Here is a 20,541-nt window from a genome sequence, read left to right on the forward strand (position 1 = left end):
CAATTGATAGAACAAAGAGCGACTACTAATAGAGAAACAATGAGTTAATCAGACTCGCATACATCACCATAAAGCCCTAACCGAGTGTGTAATTAATTACCAAGGAAATGCTCATATAGCATTAATCACTATATGATCACTCTACACGTCCGATTAAAAATCATATTTGAAATCTTTGAAAGGTGCGCATATAATTTGTATATTGCTTAATAGTAATTCATTAAATTCATGTAGGTAGATAATTACGCGTTGAATTTTATTTTATGACTGACAATGATTTTTATACTCCGTATTGTTTTATCTAATTCACCATGTTAAGTCAACATTATTATTAATCATGTGTTTGTATACCTTGAACTAGATTTGGTTGAATTATTGGGTTTATGCGGCACTATGTTTGTTTTTTTACTTTGGCATGCCTAAGGTGTATGCCGATTATTATATGATTGATGTGATATGGTTTACTCACATATTATTGTTCATGGGCCTGTTATTGATTTGGTTAAATTTGATTGATCGAATTGTTTTAGTCAATGGTTTTTACATTATCATTTTGTTTCTCATGAATTCAATAATAAAAATATAATATATAAAATCCAACTTTTGTTTTGGATGATGATAATGGTTGGCGTAAAGAGTTGTTTGTTGGTAGAATTCTAAGATATATTGAATTGGGTGCAAGAGGATTATATTTGCACTAACATTCGTCTAAGCTATATTCTACTTTTGGTTAATATGTTGAGACTAATTTATTTTGTCATATTCTTATCCGTCCATATACTCTATACAATTGTTAGATCTATTGATTAGAAGTCAATATTTAGTAATGCTTGCATAGATTGTTTAAACTATATATATGATCTTAGTTTCTTATTTTGCTTGAAGTAGCTTGTGTATATGTTATCGAGTATATTTTCAGATTACAAATTTAGTTAATTACTTGAGCCTTCTCGGTATTGTTAAAATCAACCCTAATATTTGATATGAGACATCATTCAATACTATGATGAGTTTATGATTAATGTTCGTGGCCTAATCTATACGAAGAATGATCTACTTGTAATTCTTTGAAGCTCTTAAAAGTACTTTCACTTTTATGATTGAGATTATTTATACATACATGATGTCATATTTTTATTGGCTTGTTTGACATCAATTCATGCTAGCTAGCACTTGTTTGAAGATGAATTTGACAACAAGTAATTTACTACTAATATACTAATTGCAAACTCCTTTCCTATGATTTGTACAACTATCACGGTTTTAGTATGAATGTAATTTATTTTTTTAATTCAATTATATATAATATTTTACGCGTATGTAAATGAAGTTGGAATAATGTATGAATTGAACATGAAGTGTCCACACATAAGGACCTGAAGTTCCTTAAATCAATGAAGGGTCATATATACATGATCTGAAAATGTTCACCATTCACAAGAGTAAATTGATTTTATAAACACAATGTCAAGAGAAAAATATACAAATATTTTTTATTAGTTCTAATATTGTCTTTTAGGTGCATATTTAAGATATTGAACTCAATCTATATATATGAATGTTGAAAAATAATTGAATTTACTCATTCCCGGAAGTGAATGAGAATTCTTATGATTAAAAGGTACATGTTTGCATGATGATTATCATTCATGTAAAGTTCATAATAATTACAAACATGAGTACTTAGTGTTCATTTAACATGACATTGTGAAAAGATTAATTAATTACTTGAATAATGTATTCATTATTCCCATACTTTTGAAAATTTTCAATATAAAGATTCATATAATTGGGCAAGAGGAAATGAACAACTTTGCTTTGTTTGATACTTGCAATGCAAAAGAACTTATGGCTTAAAAGGAACAAGGGATTTAAAGATTGTTGGACTATTTTTATACCGCATATGCAAGGATTAGGGGGAGATAGTGTCTATTCCATTGTTTTTATGTAATAATCCTTGCACATGAATAATTAAATATGTTGATGGTTAGTTTGGTACATACACTAGCATAAATATCAATAATTTATTTAATAGAGGTGGCCACATGATAATCAAATATTTAGAATGATACCATCCTGAAGATGGATATGAATAAATGTCATTACCTATACACTAAAAATAAATGTATATATTAAGTTGATGTCCAAGAAGGACAAGATCAATTGCTATTGAAATGTGAAACTAGCACACCTGAAGTGTGGTAATCCAAAGGGTTACAATGATAAGGATCCTTGGAAGAGGAAAAGAGCAATAATTGACAATGACAAATTTGAGAAAGTGACACAGTTTGATGGATCTCCTGAAGATATCATTTCTAATACATTAAAATATGTTATGATTATATAAAGTACTCCAAAAGAGTATAAAGTGTTGTCCAACAAAATTAGCATGTATCAAGATTACAATCAATTGAGTATTATTTAATTGTCTTGCCAATTGTAGAAAGAAACACATTGGTGTACTTATATCACATCTTACTCAGCTCATGGCCATGCATAAAGTATCTCTAATAAGGTGATCACCAGTATTATAAAACTGATCATAATTTAAATACTAAATGAAAAGTGATTATATGTGATAATTAGGCCATCCGAGGTTTAATAAATTCTCGTCATGGATACCCGAAGTTTAATTTGATATAAAAGAAATAATGTGCTGACGCTCTCTCATATTGAATATATGAAATAAATTGAATGGCAAGACATAACATTCCATTGAGATTGAGCTAAAATTGGATTGTGATTTTTAATAGTTTGTGTTAAAAGAAAAGTTCAAGAGATAATATAATTGGTGACCAGAAGTTCACTAGAATAATTTATATGTTTACAAATATTAGGTGACTAGAAGATCACCAAGTACAAGTTATATGTGGAAGTTTTAAGTGACTAGTATCATACTATCAATGTTTCTAGTTCTAAGTGACTAGAAGCTATTGTATGTCATCACATAATAAAGACAATAAGAAAATAGACAACTGCACAATTCATAATCTCTCTATCAATAAAATAGAACAAAATTTCATTATTCTCCATAAGAGATCGAAATTTGTTGAATATATATGATTATCATATGAGATGAAATTTGTTGCACACGAAATTATATTTTTAGTTGGTGAAGAATTGCCCCAATATTTGAGAAATTTTACCAACTTAGGGATAAGAATTGAAGTAAGTTGGCAAAATTATAAAATTATAATTAGTTGATCCCTCTAATGATACTTTGTAAAGTTACATGCCAACTTATTATAGTGATAAAAATATTATGTGCATACATTAAGATAGATCTTGCCAAGTTTTCTTTAAATCACTACATCTGAAGTGTAGATTGTACGATCGATTCCAATATAAATATGTAATATATGGTAAGATAGTGCAGTTGATACTTTTAAAGTACAATTATAGTATATTAATACCTGAGAAATACCCTTGATAGGTGGTATAGATATCTGAATTATTATAATAGATGGCATATTATGTAAGAAAAATTATAATGGTACCAATGAGAAATGTATTCAGATATCATTGTCAAAATAGCATGCAAATTAAAATTGTATCTTGAGGAATTATATGATACCAGTATATGATGTAACCGATAAATAATATGCATATGGAGAAGGAATGGACTTGTGAATAAGGGATCAGAAATATGTCCATTTTGATGTCGACATGAAATTAAATTTAAAAAAAAAAAAGCTTCTCATGGACAAGAAGTCCAACGAAATATGAATGCCAATGATCAAAAGTTTATCATGGATTAGTAGTCCAATTAGAAAATAGATTTCTGAAATCCACACTGTACAGTGTTTGCATTTTGATTCTTTAATTTATATGCATGTTTGAGTTTTAGATTTATGCATTACTCATTGTATGTATAGGATGTAGTTTGATGCATTATTCATTGTGTATGTATATATATATATATATATATATATATATATATATATATATATAATTTTATATTTTATCATGAATTCTACATCTCATATTGCATGCTTTAATTCTATACAACAATTGTGTTATATGTGAATGTTTGTGGTATGACGAGTTTATAATTATGACGAACACTTACAAGAAGAAATTTATACTTCAAAAGTTTATATGATGACGATCCAATAGCATGTTATAAATCATGCATGAAAAGTTCCCGAAGAACTTACATACAACGTACTCAAATATCTAGCCCTTCAAATTCTATATTCTGAAAATTGACAATATTGATCATATTGTTATCAAAATCATGAAGAGTATTGGCGACTAAGTTATTGATATATCAACCTGAAGTTATTTGAGTTAATGGTCATGACGAGTTAATCGATTTTGTACACATTGGAGAACTCTCGTATAAAATGCAAAATGTCTAAACAAGAATAATAATGAGATATATAACAATAACAGTAAGAATAATCTTCTTATGGTCCAGAAGAACCACGAGTAAAGTACATAGTAATTTCGTATGTTATTAATTATTCACATAAGGTTAGGTAATGTTATCAAGATATCACGAGTTGCAATAAATTATTATCAATATTTGATTATCAATAGCTACTTTTACGTCATCCAGAAGTTGGTATAATTTTGATGGTTAGGCAACTTAAAACAAAAATGTCATATAAGATAGTGGTAAACGCAACATAGATATTGTTCTCACAAGTGTGGAGAAATGAAGATGCCTCACAGTGAAGATTAGAAGATTCAAGTTCGATTATATCATGGAGGATCAACTATCAAGGAATGTTATTCAGTTACAAGTGTGAAGTTACTAAGACATTGGATCATTACACTAGAAGATATCAAATTATTTACTCATCAGGGGGAGAAAATACGTATTGCACTCTTTTTCCCTTTACCATGGTTTTGTCCCACATTGAGCTTTCCTGGTAAGGTTTTTAATGAGGCAGTTGTTCGAGCGTATTACGAAAAATGTCGTACTTTTTTTTCTTCATTAGGTTTTTATCCCAAAGGGTTTTTCCTATTAAGGTTTTAACGAGCCACAATCTTCGATAATGGACATCCAAGGGGGAGTGTTGTAAATTGTTATTATTATGGATGTCCATTATGGCTTGTAACTCCCACATCTTTATGACTCCCATTATAACCCCTTTGTAACCCCTTTATATTATGACTACTTTACTACACTTTATAACCCCTACTTAGATGGACTAGGGATGGCAACGGGTCGGACTTGGAGCGGCTAAATCCGACTCCGACCCGCCGGGAAGTCGGAGGCTAAATCCAACTCCGACTCCGACATCCGATCCGAGACTCCGACTTCAATATCCGACCTCCGACTCCGACTTCGATCCGACCAGACTTAGAGTTTTTTTTTCGTTATTCAATATACTTTGAGAAATTGGGCTATTTGGGCCTTTACAACCCACACCCAATGCCACCATGACCCACACAAAAATCCACTGTCTATTGGAGTCGGAGTCGGATATATAATCCGTCAGAGTCGGACCTAAGATGGACTCTTCATTGTCTTATGGGTTATCATATGATCATGTATAAATATGGCATAGCTTAATGAAATGGAAGATAAAACACATTGCATTACCATCTATATCTTTCTCTACACTATTCTCTATTCTCTTTATTACATAACACCATTTTATTTATTTATTAGTTTATTACCGTTCCTCACTTATTTTGCAACCGCCCCTTATAGTAACTTACTAAAATCTTAAAGAACATCGAAAAAATCACTTATATAACCTTTAAAACAGAAATTAATTAATTTGTCTAAAATCCTATAGCGATCAAAGTGATGTGACTGATTGAAGATAGAAAGAATAATAAAATTTCATGAAAAGGCCAGGTGAGTGAACTTCCTCATCAATTGAGGTCGTCACTCATTTAAGTTCCTTCACTCTTAGGGTATTCTTTATCAATAGTCCATATACACAATCACATAAGATTCGATCACATGTTTTTAGTAAGGACTTCTAAACTTAATTAATTTTTAAACATACAATACATCATGTTAGGTTCTTTTCAATTTCTTATATTTTTTAAAGAAAATCTTTTGATAGATAACACACTAGAACTATTATCCTAATTCAAATTCAAATAGCTTGATATGATGGTGTTTACAAAAAAAAAATAAAAAAAAAAATAAAAATAAATAAATAATTAATTAAGTGAAATCAAATATTGGATCCCAACTGCCCAAATTCAATAATTAAGGGCAAATACACGTTTATCTGCCAGATAAACGAATTTTTGTTAATCTGGTGGCATTTTTGTAAATATATTGAAAAAGTGTGGTCATTTATTCAGTATTTTTGGTGAGCTGTCCAATTACTGTTTGCAACTTGTATTTACTGTTTCGTGAGGAAATTACACATATACCCCTCAACTAGTACATGAAAAGACGCATGTGCCCCTCCTTTGATACTTAAAAAGACGATTATGCCCCCAGATAATTTGTTTATCTGGGGAATTAACTGGATACAGCTCAATAATTACTTGAAACAATATAACACCAAAATAATATCAACCTCCTGTCAAAAAAAAAATATCAACCTAAAAGTGCAAACCAACTCATAAAGCAAATAAAACTCTAATATATAGTAGTAGAATCATGGATTACTTGGTTACTTGCACAATACCATAGAATATATGTATAAAATATAATTGAAAATCAAATATTATATCATTGGCCTAATATTGTAACAATTGCACACGACTTTGAGCCCTTAGTTGATCGTAAAATTTTTTAATGAACTCCTCAGCTTCATAATCAACTTGAAGATTTCCTCCCTCATTTTCATCTTCGGATAAATAATCACTTATCTTAATAGGAAATGGTGAAATGAGTGGACTACAAATCTCTTCGGGTGTTAGATCAATTCCATCTAGGTGCAAATTAAATGAGTATTCGGGAGTTTTAGGCACTAAGACAATGGCGCCGCCATTACTTTCATCAACGTGACTGATTTCATCCTCTGGTGACTCGAGGTCGTCGAGTATATTTGGTGGGTTCATGCAAGGGAGATGTATGTGGTGGTGGTGGTGCTTATGTTTCGAAGATGATACGTGGAAAAAAACGGGATTAGGGCTACTACATGAAAATTCATATTCCCGTCGAGCAAAGCTACCACGTGTCATCTGGTGGTGGTGATGTAGGTGTAGGAGATTGCTTAATGATTTACGAATGAGTTTCCCTCGCTTAAAGAACAAGTTTATATCCATGATGAGTTTCTTTTTTGAGATCAACCCTTTTCTAACCATAAAAAAGGTGATTCTTAAGAAATTCCACAGCCTCTTGGCTACAATAGAACTCTTAGCCGAATGTATCTTCATGACTTTAACAAACTGATGAAAAGTAATACTCAATATAAAGAATATATGATAAATGGTAGATAAATGAATAATAGATATATTGATAGTAAGTAATAATTAGCTCGAAGATTGTGATATAATGAGCTAATTATTAACGAGAGGAATAGATTATTAGATAATCATTCACTTCTACGAGGTTTTGAGGACCCTGTAGAAGAGAATGAGAAGAATGAGAAAATATTAGTAGATGTTATAGGAATTTATAGGAAATAGGTGAAGGGCAAAAGGGAGAATATTGTCATAAAATTATAGAATAAATAAGAAGCAAACTATAGGCTTAAAGTTAAGCAACCCATTTTAGTAAGAATAAATTGGATGAGGAAAATAAGGGGAAAGGAGGAAAAAAGAGGAGTTGAGGAATCGGTGGAAGACATGTCAATATTCAAATGTCCCTCAACAACCCGCTCCTCCGGGGGCCGTCTTCTTTTATTATCACTAAGATGTTGGTTCACTTTTGTATTCAAACATTTAAAATAAATATATGGTCATTTTAATGTTATTGGGTGATGAATAATCATTTCAATGAGTAAAGTACAGCTAGCATATGGTGGGTTTTGATTTAAAAAGAAAATCATGTATAGTATACTTTTTCTTAATTGTTGCAATGTTTTACTTTTTTCTATGTTTCTGAATAGTTGTGAAAGTCAAACATAATACGCATGTCAATAATAATATTGTAACCGTATCAAATATACTTAGTAGAGGTGGTGAGAAACTCATCTTATGATTTTAAAGTCACAACTTCAAGTCCCATCACCAACATTTAATTTGTTGGTTCAGTATAGTCTTTCTCCTTACAAAAAAAGCAAAATAATGATAACATTGTGAACTTTTCATCTTGTAAATTCTAATAATTCTACCAATCTACAATTTGTTTCATATTTTGTACAATAAAATTTAATGTGTGTGCGCTTTCCAATTGTACACGTGTGTTCTAGTACTTATACATATAAACACATGTCTTGAATCAGTGACCGAATAGCTATATAGTTGTATAGTACATAGTACACGACAGTGTAGTTTGTACTGCTACTCCATGGTACACACGACCATGTGGTTCATATATAAATATATGACCACGTAGCTGGATCAGGTAAAGGTGTTTCTAGTCTGTGCGACGCATAACGTACATTATGGAAAGTTTTCTTTAATCAAATTTCTCTTATGACGACTATTAGAGTTATACTTGGGGAATACTCTAAGATTCCTTATGTTATAAAAGGACTCATTGGGAGATCTCTTTGATCACACCCTTGAGCCACTAAGTAAATAACTCCTTGTATATTCTTGTTGTTCTTTTTCCATTATAGTGAAGATCTTCAATCCACCACCAGTTGATGTAGGTCTAATTTAGTTGAATCACTTAATTTCTTGTATTTTCTTTGTTTATCTTTGTATTGCTTTTTTATTTGTATTTTACATTGACTTGTTTTATATTAATCAATAACATCACCGTTCTCCTAAAAATAGAAGTTATCGAGCAACTTTTCATAATCAATTAACACCGTTTTCATTATTTATTTTTTTCAATTACTATTATTTTAAAAACCACTCAGAATTTATCTAGTCCATCAATAACATTAATGTTGATAAAGATTAGAAAGGGTCTGAATCCTATTGTGTCCCGTTTCATGTACCACACAATTTTATCGGTCTTCATCATTTTAAAAATCCATTTTCTTTATTTAATTTTTAATAGCAAATAAAATTAAATAAAATTTACATAATTTATATCCTAGTCCTTATCTCTCTTTTTTCACGCAATTAGAGAAAGAATGAATTGAGGTAACTTAAAAAAAGAATTTGGGTTCTTGTAATATTGTGGAGGTTGTATAAACGAAAGAAAAAGTAATGAAGCTGAATTAAACGTAATTGTATACACAAAATAAATAAATACGTAGTAAATTAAATTAAATTAAATTAAAAATTAAAATTAAAAAAATTAAAAAAAAAAAGAAAAAAAGAAGAAAGAAAGAAAGATAGGGACTAGAATATACTCCCTTTATCCTAGAATAATTAGCACAATCAAAATTTGCACACATGTTGATGCACTAGTTTGACCTTATTTTTATATAAGTAAAGATTTATGAAAATTATATATATATATATATATATATATATATATATATATATATATATATATATATATATATATATAAAGAGTTATATTATGAAACTTTATATCAATATTTATCTAACAATATAATTTATGATAAAATATGTTGTTATTATGTTAAATAAAAAAACATTAGTCAAAGTTAAAATATGAATGATGAAAAAAAGTCCAACATGCTAGTAATTTTGGGATGGATGCTGGATTAAATTATGTAAATTTTTAGTAATTTTATTTTTTATCATAAATTAACTAAAGAAAATAAATATTTAAAATAATGTGAATCAATACAATTGAATGATACATGAAATGGGACACAAGTCACACAATAATGTGATAGAGAACTTGAACCTTTGTATGTTTTTCAAAAGATTTAAATAGGAAAAAAAAATGATAAAGGCTCAGGAGTGAGTTGACTAGCCCAGCCTGATTTGTAAATGAGCAATTAGTCTAAGGTGCACCCTTGTACACCTTAGATAGGTGTAACAACGCAGCTCAGATGCCCCAATTACACACAACCCAATTAAAAAAAGCCCTAAAACAAAAAAAACGGAAACTGTAATACACCCACCCACACCCAATACACCTACCCATTCCCAATAAATGTAACGTCACTTTCAAACTCAAAACTCTTCTTCTTCTATATGATTTTCTCTCTCCTCTTTTTCACTTTCTCTCTCCTCTATTTCATTTTCTCTCACTAAAAAACTGGAAAAATATCAATGGACATTAGAGAAGAGATGCAAAATCAAAAGGATTCTCCCTAAAAAAAGGCAATTTTATGTAAATTTCACTTAATATTGTTTGAATTTATATGATTATCACTTAATTTTGTTTGAATATTGTTCGATACTCTAATGTTCGAAATTTTTTATTGGAATTGTCAAAAAAATTAGTGAAATCAAACGAATACCTTATGTTCACATTTAAAAATGCATATGTTCATATTTTGAATTCTTATGTTCATATTTTGAATCCTTTTGTAAACTTTCTGAAATGCTTATATTCACTTTCTAAATCCATATGTTCATATTTTTTATGTATATGTTCACCTTTCGAAATGCTTAATTATGTTCATACGCATTCAAAAATGAACCAATGCATATGTTCATATTGAATGCATATGTTCATATTTTTAATACTTATGATGCATATGTTTCATAATCATATTATTTTTTATTTCTTTAATTTTTTATGTTCATAATTAAATGCCTTATATTCATAAAATATTTTATATGTTCATAATGTAAATATTCATAGTAAATATTTGTTGTTCATAAATATTCTCATTAAGTCTGTTTATGCATATTTTCTCTTTCTTAAATGCATATGTTCATATTTTTTTACGCATAAGTTCACCTTTTAAATGGTTATATTCACTTTAAGGAAACCAATGCTTACGTTCATATTTTGAATTGTTATGTTTACTTTCTGAAATGCATATGTTCATATGTTTTATGCCTATGTTCACTTTCTGAAAAGCTAATGTTCACATTTAAGGGAACCTATGCATATGTTCATATTTTGCATGATTATGTTCATTTATAAAAAAAAATGCTAAAAATCAGATGAAATTTATACGCAGATGAAATTGATCGAAGCTAAAAAAATTCAATTCATATGAATTCAAAAAATCAGATAAACAACCAATTCCATCTTGTAAGGAACATATTCAATCGTTAAATAAAAAAAATGAAAAAAATAGAAAAAAAAAAAAAAGATAGAGGAAAAAGGAATTAAAGAAGGAAGGGGAAAAAACAAAGTATAATTTGTGAATTCAAAGATTCATATAAACCTTAATCATTCAAAATTAAAGCACAAAATCGAAATTCACACAAAAATTCATACTTAATAACTACTTTAATGTTGTAAGAAACAAATTTAATCAAAAAAAGTGTAAAAAAGGGGGAAAATTAAAAAAACAGAGGAGAGAGAAAATAAAAAACGAAGGAGAAAAATAGAGGAGAAGAAAGCTAATGTTCACTTTCTAAAGAGCTAATGTTCATATTGTGCTGTTGTTATACCTATTTCTAGGTGCATGAGTGCGCACCTAAGAATATGCGGTAAACGAGTTTAATCCTTCAGCCAATCATAAGTAAAACCAGCCCAAGCCCACTTGGACATACTCATAGGCTACCTCCACAGTATAAAAATTTCTAATTTGGTACCCTGTCATACTTTAAAATTTTGAACATTATTGAAAAAGTTCCCATTGAAAATTTTTATTGAAATAGTTAAAATAATAATTAAATTTTTTTTTTAAAAAAATAAGGGTTAAGTCTAAAATGTGCTAAGTTCAGGATAAAATGCTTAATAGCTTAGCTTCCCAAATTATTGAATAATTCATCAAGTATTTTGTACAAAGTTGTAACCAAGTCACTCAAAGTATTGAAATTAATGGGTGATAAGGTAGAGTATTCTACTAATCTTATATTGTCTATGTTTTTTTTAAAGTTGACGCCTTTCTCTTATCACGCTTGCTTGCCAACGCATGTTTTTAACACTTAATAACTTCAATTACCAATATTGTAAAATTATAAAAAGTGGATATTAATAAAATATACATATAGACAATTCAAACAAGATCCCACTGACTATATTTATCATATATATAAATCACAAAAACGAGTCAAAGTGTAGTATGTGAATAGTGTAAAAGTCAAATAATATCAACTAATTCCTTTACTTTTTAATGTGGGAAAACTTGCCTCAAATGACCAAATCACATGGAACTATGGTCTATGGAAGTCACCTTTTAATCTTGCAATGTACTACGTACATAGTTAGGTCACAAACATACTCAATGCCTCTTTGGACTTCTAACATGAGGTCAAAGGATCCCAACTTGTGGCAATTGTAATTACACTAGCTAGTCTTCAAATCTCCAAATTATTTTGATCTTACATTCTTCAAATCACCGGGGCCTTTGAGAGTTGATAATGGGCTAGGATCATCTAATCTATACATGTTAAGTTTATAGTAAGAGGCTTAGTAACATTCGACTTAGGGCCTGTTCTGATTGACTGAAGTGAAGTGAACTGAATATTTTACGAGAGAAGGAAATTAAGAACTGAACTGAACTTATTGGAGCTGAACTGAACTGAACTGAAAATAATCTGAAGAGAACAGGCCCTTAATAATTGGTTATAACTGAATTATTTATTTAACGTTTTGTACTTAAGTTAAATTTCATTGGAAAGGCATTTCACTTCCGTTTGGGCATGATGCGTTTCAAACGCCTAATTGTCAGGTATATCTATATGTATGTGGTTTTGCATCACAAGGGCATCATGGTAATTTTGTACAACAATAAAAGATAATGAAACCACGTTGCATCACGTTTTAGTAACATTGTAACCATTTTTAGTACAATTGTATCATTCATAATACCATTCAACTACTTAGTGATACAAATCACAATTCAATGGTACAATTTACAACTCATTCGTTTTCTATATCTTTGTCACTCTATTAACAACTATACCATGTTAGCGTGCAAAATACAAAATACTAAGCACATCATAACCTTGCATTATTGCTTCCTCGTTTGGGCCATTCTAGAAGGAGTATAAACTTTCTGTCTCATTGTTTACTTGTTTCTTTTATATTTAAATTTCGCAATATTTTGTTACAAGTTCACACCAATTTATCTGTTGTGTTCCGTAAGGTTACTTTGTTTAATTTTGTATAACTTTCCAGTCATATGAACAACATCATATTTTCCATGCATGGCTGGCTGCAATTCATAATCTTCGAGAAAGTATATTCTTAGACTCTGTTTGGTTCATTTGATTTTATTTTCGAGTACAATTATTTTCTCTGAAAACTTTTAAAACTTGTAATATTTAATGAATTTATTTATCTAAAATTACTTAATTTTATCTTAACTTATTGTTTTAGCTGAATTAATTTTATTTTGTCATAATTTAATTTGTTTTTTGAATCTTCTAAACTTATTTTTTTTTGAGCTTATTTTTACTCATCTTAACTTATTTATTCAAAACTAAGCTGATTTTTTTTTTTTCGAAAATAAGTTAAAATAAGAGTGAACAAAAACAAACCCTTAATCATGATGTAACGATAATTATTATAAAATGCTTAACATACCCCCAATGACAAAAGTATGTGGTTGTAAACCTAATTAAGAAACGAAGCTTACAATTACATAAACAAAGCATTGATCGAAGACATTTCCCTATGACCTTTTCCCCTAAATACTTGCGTACATTTTCAAGAAACATAATTAGGACAAGAAAGCTTGATTACACAAAGTAAATCACAAATAATTAAAGAGCCCCTAATTAATCTCTTTACTAATTAAACCTTCTCCACTTTCTTAGTTGAAGTTTGAAAACTTGAACCACTACTTCTCCCACTCTCACACACAAACAAAAAGCAATCAAACAAAAAGCAACAGCCTTACCTCTTAACTCTTAAGTCTAACCTTACAATAAGAGACAACTTTTCCACTTGTTACCAAAATGGACCCCACTTACATTATGGGCTTAATGATGGCATAAATTAAATTTAGGCAAATCAACCCTTCATTTCCAATCCAAATCTCCTAAAATCATTAGATCTTTTGCCACGTTTCACTCTCATTTTTCACTATCATATCCCATTTTCTTAACCCTAGTAATCACTAACTAGACAACTTCTAATTGAAGCTCCTATAAATTTGTACCTTTCATGCAACTTACTTTGCTTTTGTATATAAACATTTTAGCCAAACATTTCATACCATTATACATTTCATCATACATTGTGTTATTTTCATTCTTTATCCTTATTTAAATGAAAGTTATAGCCTAGACGTTATATACGCTACGCTATAATTGTTAATTTTATATTTCCTCCATTCTTTGTTAGTTGTAAGATATTGTTTCACTATATCTATATAAGTCACTAGGCTGTTGAGGCTGAAATAAGTGCTCACTTAGTCAATTAGAATGAAGGTGAAGGCGCCGAGTTTGATGAAGAAGATAATAGCCGCATTTTCAAACAAAACAAATGATTTAAGAGTACGTTTAATGATATTCTTTCTCCTACACAAGAATTTTGATAAAACCTCACTAACCAATTCCCTTCAAGCCCTTGTTTCTCACCACCCTCAACATAAGAAGAAAAACGACGATGCCATCGACGAGGAGGAAGAGTTAGAGCTCGTCGAAAATCGACATGACAACATAGAACACGAAGATGAAGATGAAGAAATGAATGGTCATAGTTTGTTGTTGAACTACAACAAAGCTACAAGCATGATGGTGAGTGACACTACTCACGACATGAGGGTTGTACAAGATGTACCGCGAATATATACACCAAATCAAAGTGGTGAGCAACAACGTAACGTGGATTTGACGCACGCGCTGTTCAAAGAGTCGGAGGCGGAGATGGAGAAGGAGGAAGAGACCGAGGAGGCGGTCGAGGGTGGCGAGCAGAGAATGGTTGAGGAAGAGGAGGATATGGGGGATGAAAATATAGACCAAGCAGCTGATATGTTCATACAAAGGTTTAAGAAACAAATGCTTCTACAAAAACAACGTTCATTGGAGAGGCAACAGTATAATACTGGTTGCTATCTTTTGTCTAATGCTTGAAAAATTCATGGCTATTAAGATGGATAATCATAATTTTAGATTCATTTATGGTGTCATTTTGCTGTGTTTTAATATCATAAATGGCACACTAGCTAGTAGTTATATGTAATAATTTTGTTTTGGGTTGTTAATTTTTTTTTTTTTTTTTAATTTTTTTGGTTAATTTTTAAGAATGAGATGGATGATCTCTTGTAATGAGATGGCTTGAAAATTACACGTCACTCATTTTTTATAAATAACAAGCACCGTAACAATTTTTGTATTAGTTAAGCTTCTATGCTCATTCCATGTTTTAATTTTTGTACTATTTTTTTCCCCAATAATATACCCAAGCAAAGTACTATTACCCTCAACCAAGTTTGTTATTTGCAAAGTACTATTTTAGTAGTCTGGGATCATGTTCAATTCACTTTATTTTAACTGAATTGAAATTATTTTATTGAACTGAAATTACTACCTCTGATTTTTATTATTTGTAACTTTGCAATATTTTATATCTCACAAATAATACCACAAAGTTGCAAATAATAAAAATCGAAGGTGGTATTATTTTTGCTGAACTTAATTTATTTTTACAAAACTGAAATTATATTTGCCAAACTGAAATTATTTAATTAACCGATTCTCTATTATATTTCTTCTTTAAATTTACTGATTTTTACTGAACTAAAATTAATTTTAGTAAATTAAAATTGTTTTTATTAATCTGAAATTATTTTTGCCGAATATTATTTTTGTAAGGTGAAGTGAACATGGCCTTAAAGTGTGTTCAAAATAAGAATACTAGCGCAAAAATTTTAAACAATTAAAGAAATCATAGATTATGGAACCAAATTAAAGACTAGTACTACACTACTACGTACATGTTTAAAGAAGAAAAGAAAATGGACTCTAATTGTTTATATTGCTTTTTCTGGATATAGATAGAGGTAGACATTATCCTACACTGTATTTTCTTATGCATTGCGTTATGAAATTACTTTAATAAATCATAATCCCGAAAAAGAGAAAAGAAAAAAGTAAAAAAGGGAAGGAAAAAAAAATGGAATAAAGGGGAGAATAATGACTTTGTTTCCTTAGAGGGGTTTCCTTTATGCTCAGCACAGATTTTATTTACCGTTAGTTGATACAACTGCTGCTGATTTTCCTCATTCTAGGGGAAAATTCTAAACACGCGCCTATTCTTCTGTTTTTTTTCTTATCAGTAGCCTCTCTCGGATCTAAAAATAAAAAACGAGGTCAGTGTTACTGTGTTAGAGGTAGTGTTTGTGTAACGTTTTCAAGTGCTGCGTTTTAAAGATATTTACTGGCAGAATATGACAAATAAAATTATACAATGTATATCTTTATTGTAATATAATACTCCAAAAATTAAATTTAACAAACACTTATACTATTTGTTAAATATATATACTCTTCATATTCTCTTGTGTAATTAGCAACTGTTTGTATTCTCATGTTTAGCTTGTAACCCTCACCTATATATATTGGATTAATGAGATAACCTCCTTGAGGAGAATTACACAATATCACTATCTAACATGGTATCAGTTGCCTAAGGGTTTCTTTCTTCGACCCTTGGCCTTACCGTAGCCTCCAAACAGTCGCCCTCTCTCCTTCCGTCTTCCATGGCCGGCGATGATGAAGTTCCTCCACCTCCCTCTAACACCTTCCAACCCGCCTATGCCGTAAACAACATCAAAAATCTGATAAGCATCACCCTTGATCAAGAGGAAACAATACGCTACATGGGTTGAACTTTTCCTTATTCAAGCTTGTGCCTACAATGTTCTTGACCATATTGATGACTCCGTTTCTCGACTGTCAGATGTTGATGATGCGACATGGACAAGGTTAGATGCTATTGTGAAAGGCTGGATTTATAGTACTATCTCCAAGGACCTTGTTCACACTATCATGAAGCAAGGTGCAACCGATCTAGAATTATGGACCCGTCTCAAAGACGTTTTCCATGACAACAAGCACACAAGAGCAGTGTATTTGGAGGAGACATTCAACAATACTCGACTTGAGAATTTTGCTAATATAGCAGAATATTGCAAGGAGATTAAGCTTCTTGCCGATCAATTGAGTAACATCGACAATCCGGTATCCGACAGGAAGATGGTTCTCCAGTTGATTTCTGGTCTACCCGAAGGGAGATATGACACTGTTGCGGCAATGATTTCTCAAACCGAACCGACCCCCTCTTTTAGCAAGGCTCGCTCCATGTTCCTGTTAGAAGAGACTCGAAAAATTAAACAGGAAGAACACGGTCTGGCAGCCCTTGTTGCTCAACAATCTCCTGCAGCCGCCTCGTCTCCGTCACCACAGCAACCCCTTCCACAGACCGACAACCAGCGTGGTGGTGGTGGTCGTGGTGGGCGTAGTCGTGGACGAGGAAGGGGAAATGCGAAAGGACGAGGGAGGGGACGAAATCCCAACAATCAGCAACATCAACAGTCCAACGCCCCCTCCTATTCGGCCTAGCAGCAAGGCCCACAATGGGGAGCCCAGCCATTCTGGCAACAGCAGCAGCCAGGCCTTTGGGCCTCCCCCCCTTGCCCCTATCCCACGGCCCAGATGCAGCAGCTCAGAAGTCAGTCCCAGCAATCCCTCTTGGGTCCACGACCAACCCAGAACTAAGCATACTATGCTGGCCCACCTCCCACTGGATACGGTCCACCAATGACCCCAACTGAGTTCGGCCACGCTTATAGCTCTATGGGTTTTCAAACTCCCGACAATGGATGGTACATGGACACGGGGGCGACTTCTCATACTCGTGACTCGGGTAATATTTCTAAACTGTTTAATTTGAGCATTCCTCAATATATTTTGGTCGGTGATGGCAAACACATTCCAATTCTTGGCTACGAGTCCACTACTCCTCCCCCACCTAATTCCTCTTTCCATCTTAAAAATGTCTTATATGTGCCTAGCATCATTAAGAACTTAATTTCTGTGAGAAAATTCTCTTGTGATAACTCTATTTCTGTTGAATTTGACCCTCTTGGTTTTTCTGTGAAGGACCTTCATTCGGGGAAAATTCTAGCGAGGTGCAATAGTGTGGGGGATCTCTATCCACTCTCTACAAATTCTGCTTCCAACACTCATTTCTCTCTAGCTGCAATATCTCCTTGCACTTGGCAGCATAGACTTGGACATCCCGGCGCACCAGTTTTTGATTTTCTTAGGAAAAACAATCTTATCAGTTGTAATAAGAAAATTAGTACTCCTTTTTGCTATTCTTGTCCTTTAGGAAAACATGCGACTCCCTTTTAAGTCGTCCTCTACTGTAACGTTTTCCCCTTTTGATATAATACATGCAGATTTATGGACATCTCCTATTACTAGAAAATTGGGACATAAATATTATTTGGTGTTACTTGACTTCTCTCATTTTGTTTGGATTTTTCCCTTAAAATTCAAATCTCAAGTCTATGACATTTTTCTCCAATTTCGTGCTCTTGTCAAAACACAATTTGAAAGGGATATTAAGACCTTTCAAAGTGACAATGGGCGTGAATTCGATAATTCTCCTTTTCTTAGATTTTGTGCGAAAAATGGCATACTTTTTCGCTTCTCTTGTCCAAACACCTCTTCACAAAATGGCAAAGCTGAGAGGATCATTCGCACAATCAACAACATGTCTAGAACCATTCTCTTCCATGCATCTCTCCCACCCTCCTTTTGGGTGTATTCTGTTCATATGGTGGCCTATATTCTCAATATTCTACCATCCACCACTATTCAAAACAAAACACCAACCGAAATCTTATATCGTAGGTTCCCTACCTATGATCATCTCCGCACCTTCGGTTGTCTTTGCTACCCCAATCTTAGTGCCACGGCCACATAAGCTTGCACCACGGTCCAAGCCATGTGTCTTTTTGGGTTTCCCTTCTAATCATCGTGGATATCTTTGCTATGATCTCTCTTCCAATAAAACTATCATCTCACGTCACGTCACTTTTGCTGAAGATGTTTTCCCCTTTTCCGATCTTCACCAATTTCGTGACACTAACTATAGTTTTTTGGATTCTCAATTTTCACCTATTGTAGCTTCCTTACTTGTCCACCCCTCTGCCGGCCCATTCCATCAAACACAGTAGCCTGGCCCAATTCCCCAAGCCCGTTCTCCCTCCCCTCCTAACTCTCCTGCTCGCCCTCCTCTTTCCGCAGCAGACCAGCATAGTCCGCAAGTGGGCCGCGGACAGGCCCAATACGCCACCCCCCACTTGCGGACTCCCTTGTGCAGCAGCCCATCCTCACCAACTTCTCCCTCAATCCAATTCGGTTCCTTCCCTCCAACCCCAATTCAAAATCCTCAAACACGGCCTACCCCAATTCCTTCCCATTCTATGAATACTCGTGCTAAATCTGGGATTTTCAAGCCTAACCCGAAGTATAATTGCTCAGTTCAGACTATCTCTTCTCTTCCTAAAAATCCCAAATTAGCCTTACTTGACTCGAATTGGAATGCCGCCATGCATGAGGAATATAATGCTCTTACTGAACAGCATACTTGGGATCTTGTTCCCAAACCGGATGGGGTGAATATTATTAGATGTATGTGGTTGTTAAAACACAAATACAAGGAAAATGGTGATTTGGAGAGGCACAAAGCAAGACTTGTTGTAAATGGCAAGTCTCAACAGGTTGGGGTTGATTGTGATGAGACATTCAGTCCTGTGGTGAAACCTCCGACGATCCGTACTGTTTTGAGCATTGCTATGGGGAGAGATTGGCCCATTCATCAGCTTGATGTTAAAAATGCTTTTCTTCATGGGGATTTGAAGGAGACTGTCTATACGCATCAACCTCCGGGTTTTGTGGATCCTCGTGCCCCGTCCTATGTTTGTCGTCTCCGCAAATCTTTGTATGGTCTCAAACAGGCTCCTAGGGCGTGGTACCAGCGTTTTGCTAATTATCTTCTGCAGATTGGTTTTGTGTGTAGTGCAAGTGACAACTCCTTATTTATCTTTCGACAGGGTACACAGGTTGCCTATCTCTTGTTATATGTCGATGATATTGTGCTCACTGCCTCCTCTGTGAAACTCAAGACTGACATCATTGCTCTTCTCAATTCAGAGTTCTCTATGTCCGATCTGGGTCAGTTGAACTTCTTTTTGGGTATTTCAATTAGCCGTACTACACATAGTATGTTTTTTACATCAGAGTAAGTACGCGGAGGAGATCATACACCGCGCTAAGATGGATAATTGCAAACCTATGGCCACTCCTGTTGATACCAAATCCAAACTTAGGGCTCTTGATGGTCAGCCGGTGAGCGACCCTTCTCTCTACAGGAGTCTTGCGGGTGCTCTTCAATACCTCACCTTTACTAGGCCTGACATTTCATATGCGGTTCAGCAAATCTGTTTGTTCATGCATGACCCACGAGAACCGCATTTTAACGCTCTTAAGCGTATTCTCATATATCTCAAAGGCACTTTGGATCTTGGACTACATTTGTATCGCTCT

General features: G+C 32.7%; 1 protein-coding gene across 1 annotated transcript; it reads left to right on the forward strand.

The window, feature by feature from the left end:
• The first annotated feature begins 14,403 nt into the window (after positions 1 to 14,403).
• LOC145565223 (uncharacterized) lies at positions 14,404 to 18,360 on the forward strand. Its single transcript, XM_081625294.1, has 3 exons — positions 14,404 to 15,028; positions 16,769 to 17,848; positions 18,085 to 18,360. Exons 1-2 carry the CDS (start codon positions 14,404 to 14,406, stop codon positions 17,542 to 17,544), a joined length of 1,401 nt encoding a protein of 466 aa, XP_081481420.1. The 3' UTR covers positions 17,545 to 17,848; positions 18,085 to 18,360.
• The last annotated feature ends 2,181 nt before the right edge of the window (positions 18,361 to 20,541 follow it).

This window comes from Chenopodium album, chromosome 10, assembly GCF_948465745.1.
Source record: "Chenopodium album chromosome 10, dcCheAlbu1.1, whole genome shotgun sequence".
NCBI lineage: Eukaryota > Viridiplantae > Streptophyta > Magnoliopsida > Caryophyllales > Amaranthaceae > Chenopodium > Chenopodium album.

Bases quoted from the DNA above. Each gene is read 5' to 3' on its own strand.
- LOC145565223 (XM_081625294.1), top strand. From the start codon at position 14,404: ATGAAGGTGAAGGCGCCGAGTTTGATGAAGAAGATAATAGCCGCATTT. The intron at 15,029-16,768 runs GTTGCTATCTTT...AAATCTGATAAG, and splicing joins GAGGCAACAGTATAATACTG to CATCACCCTTGATCAAGAGG.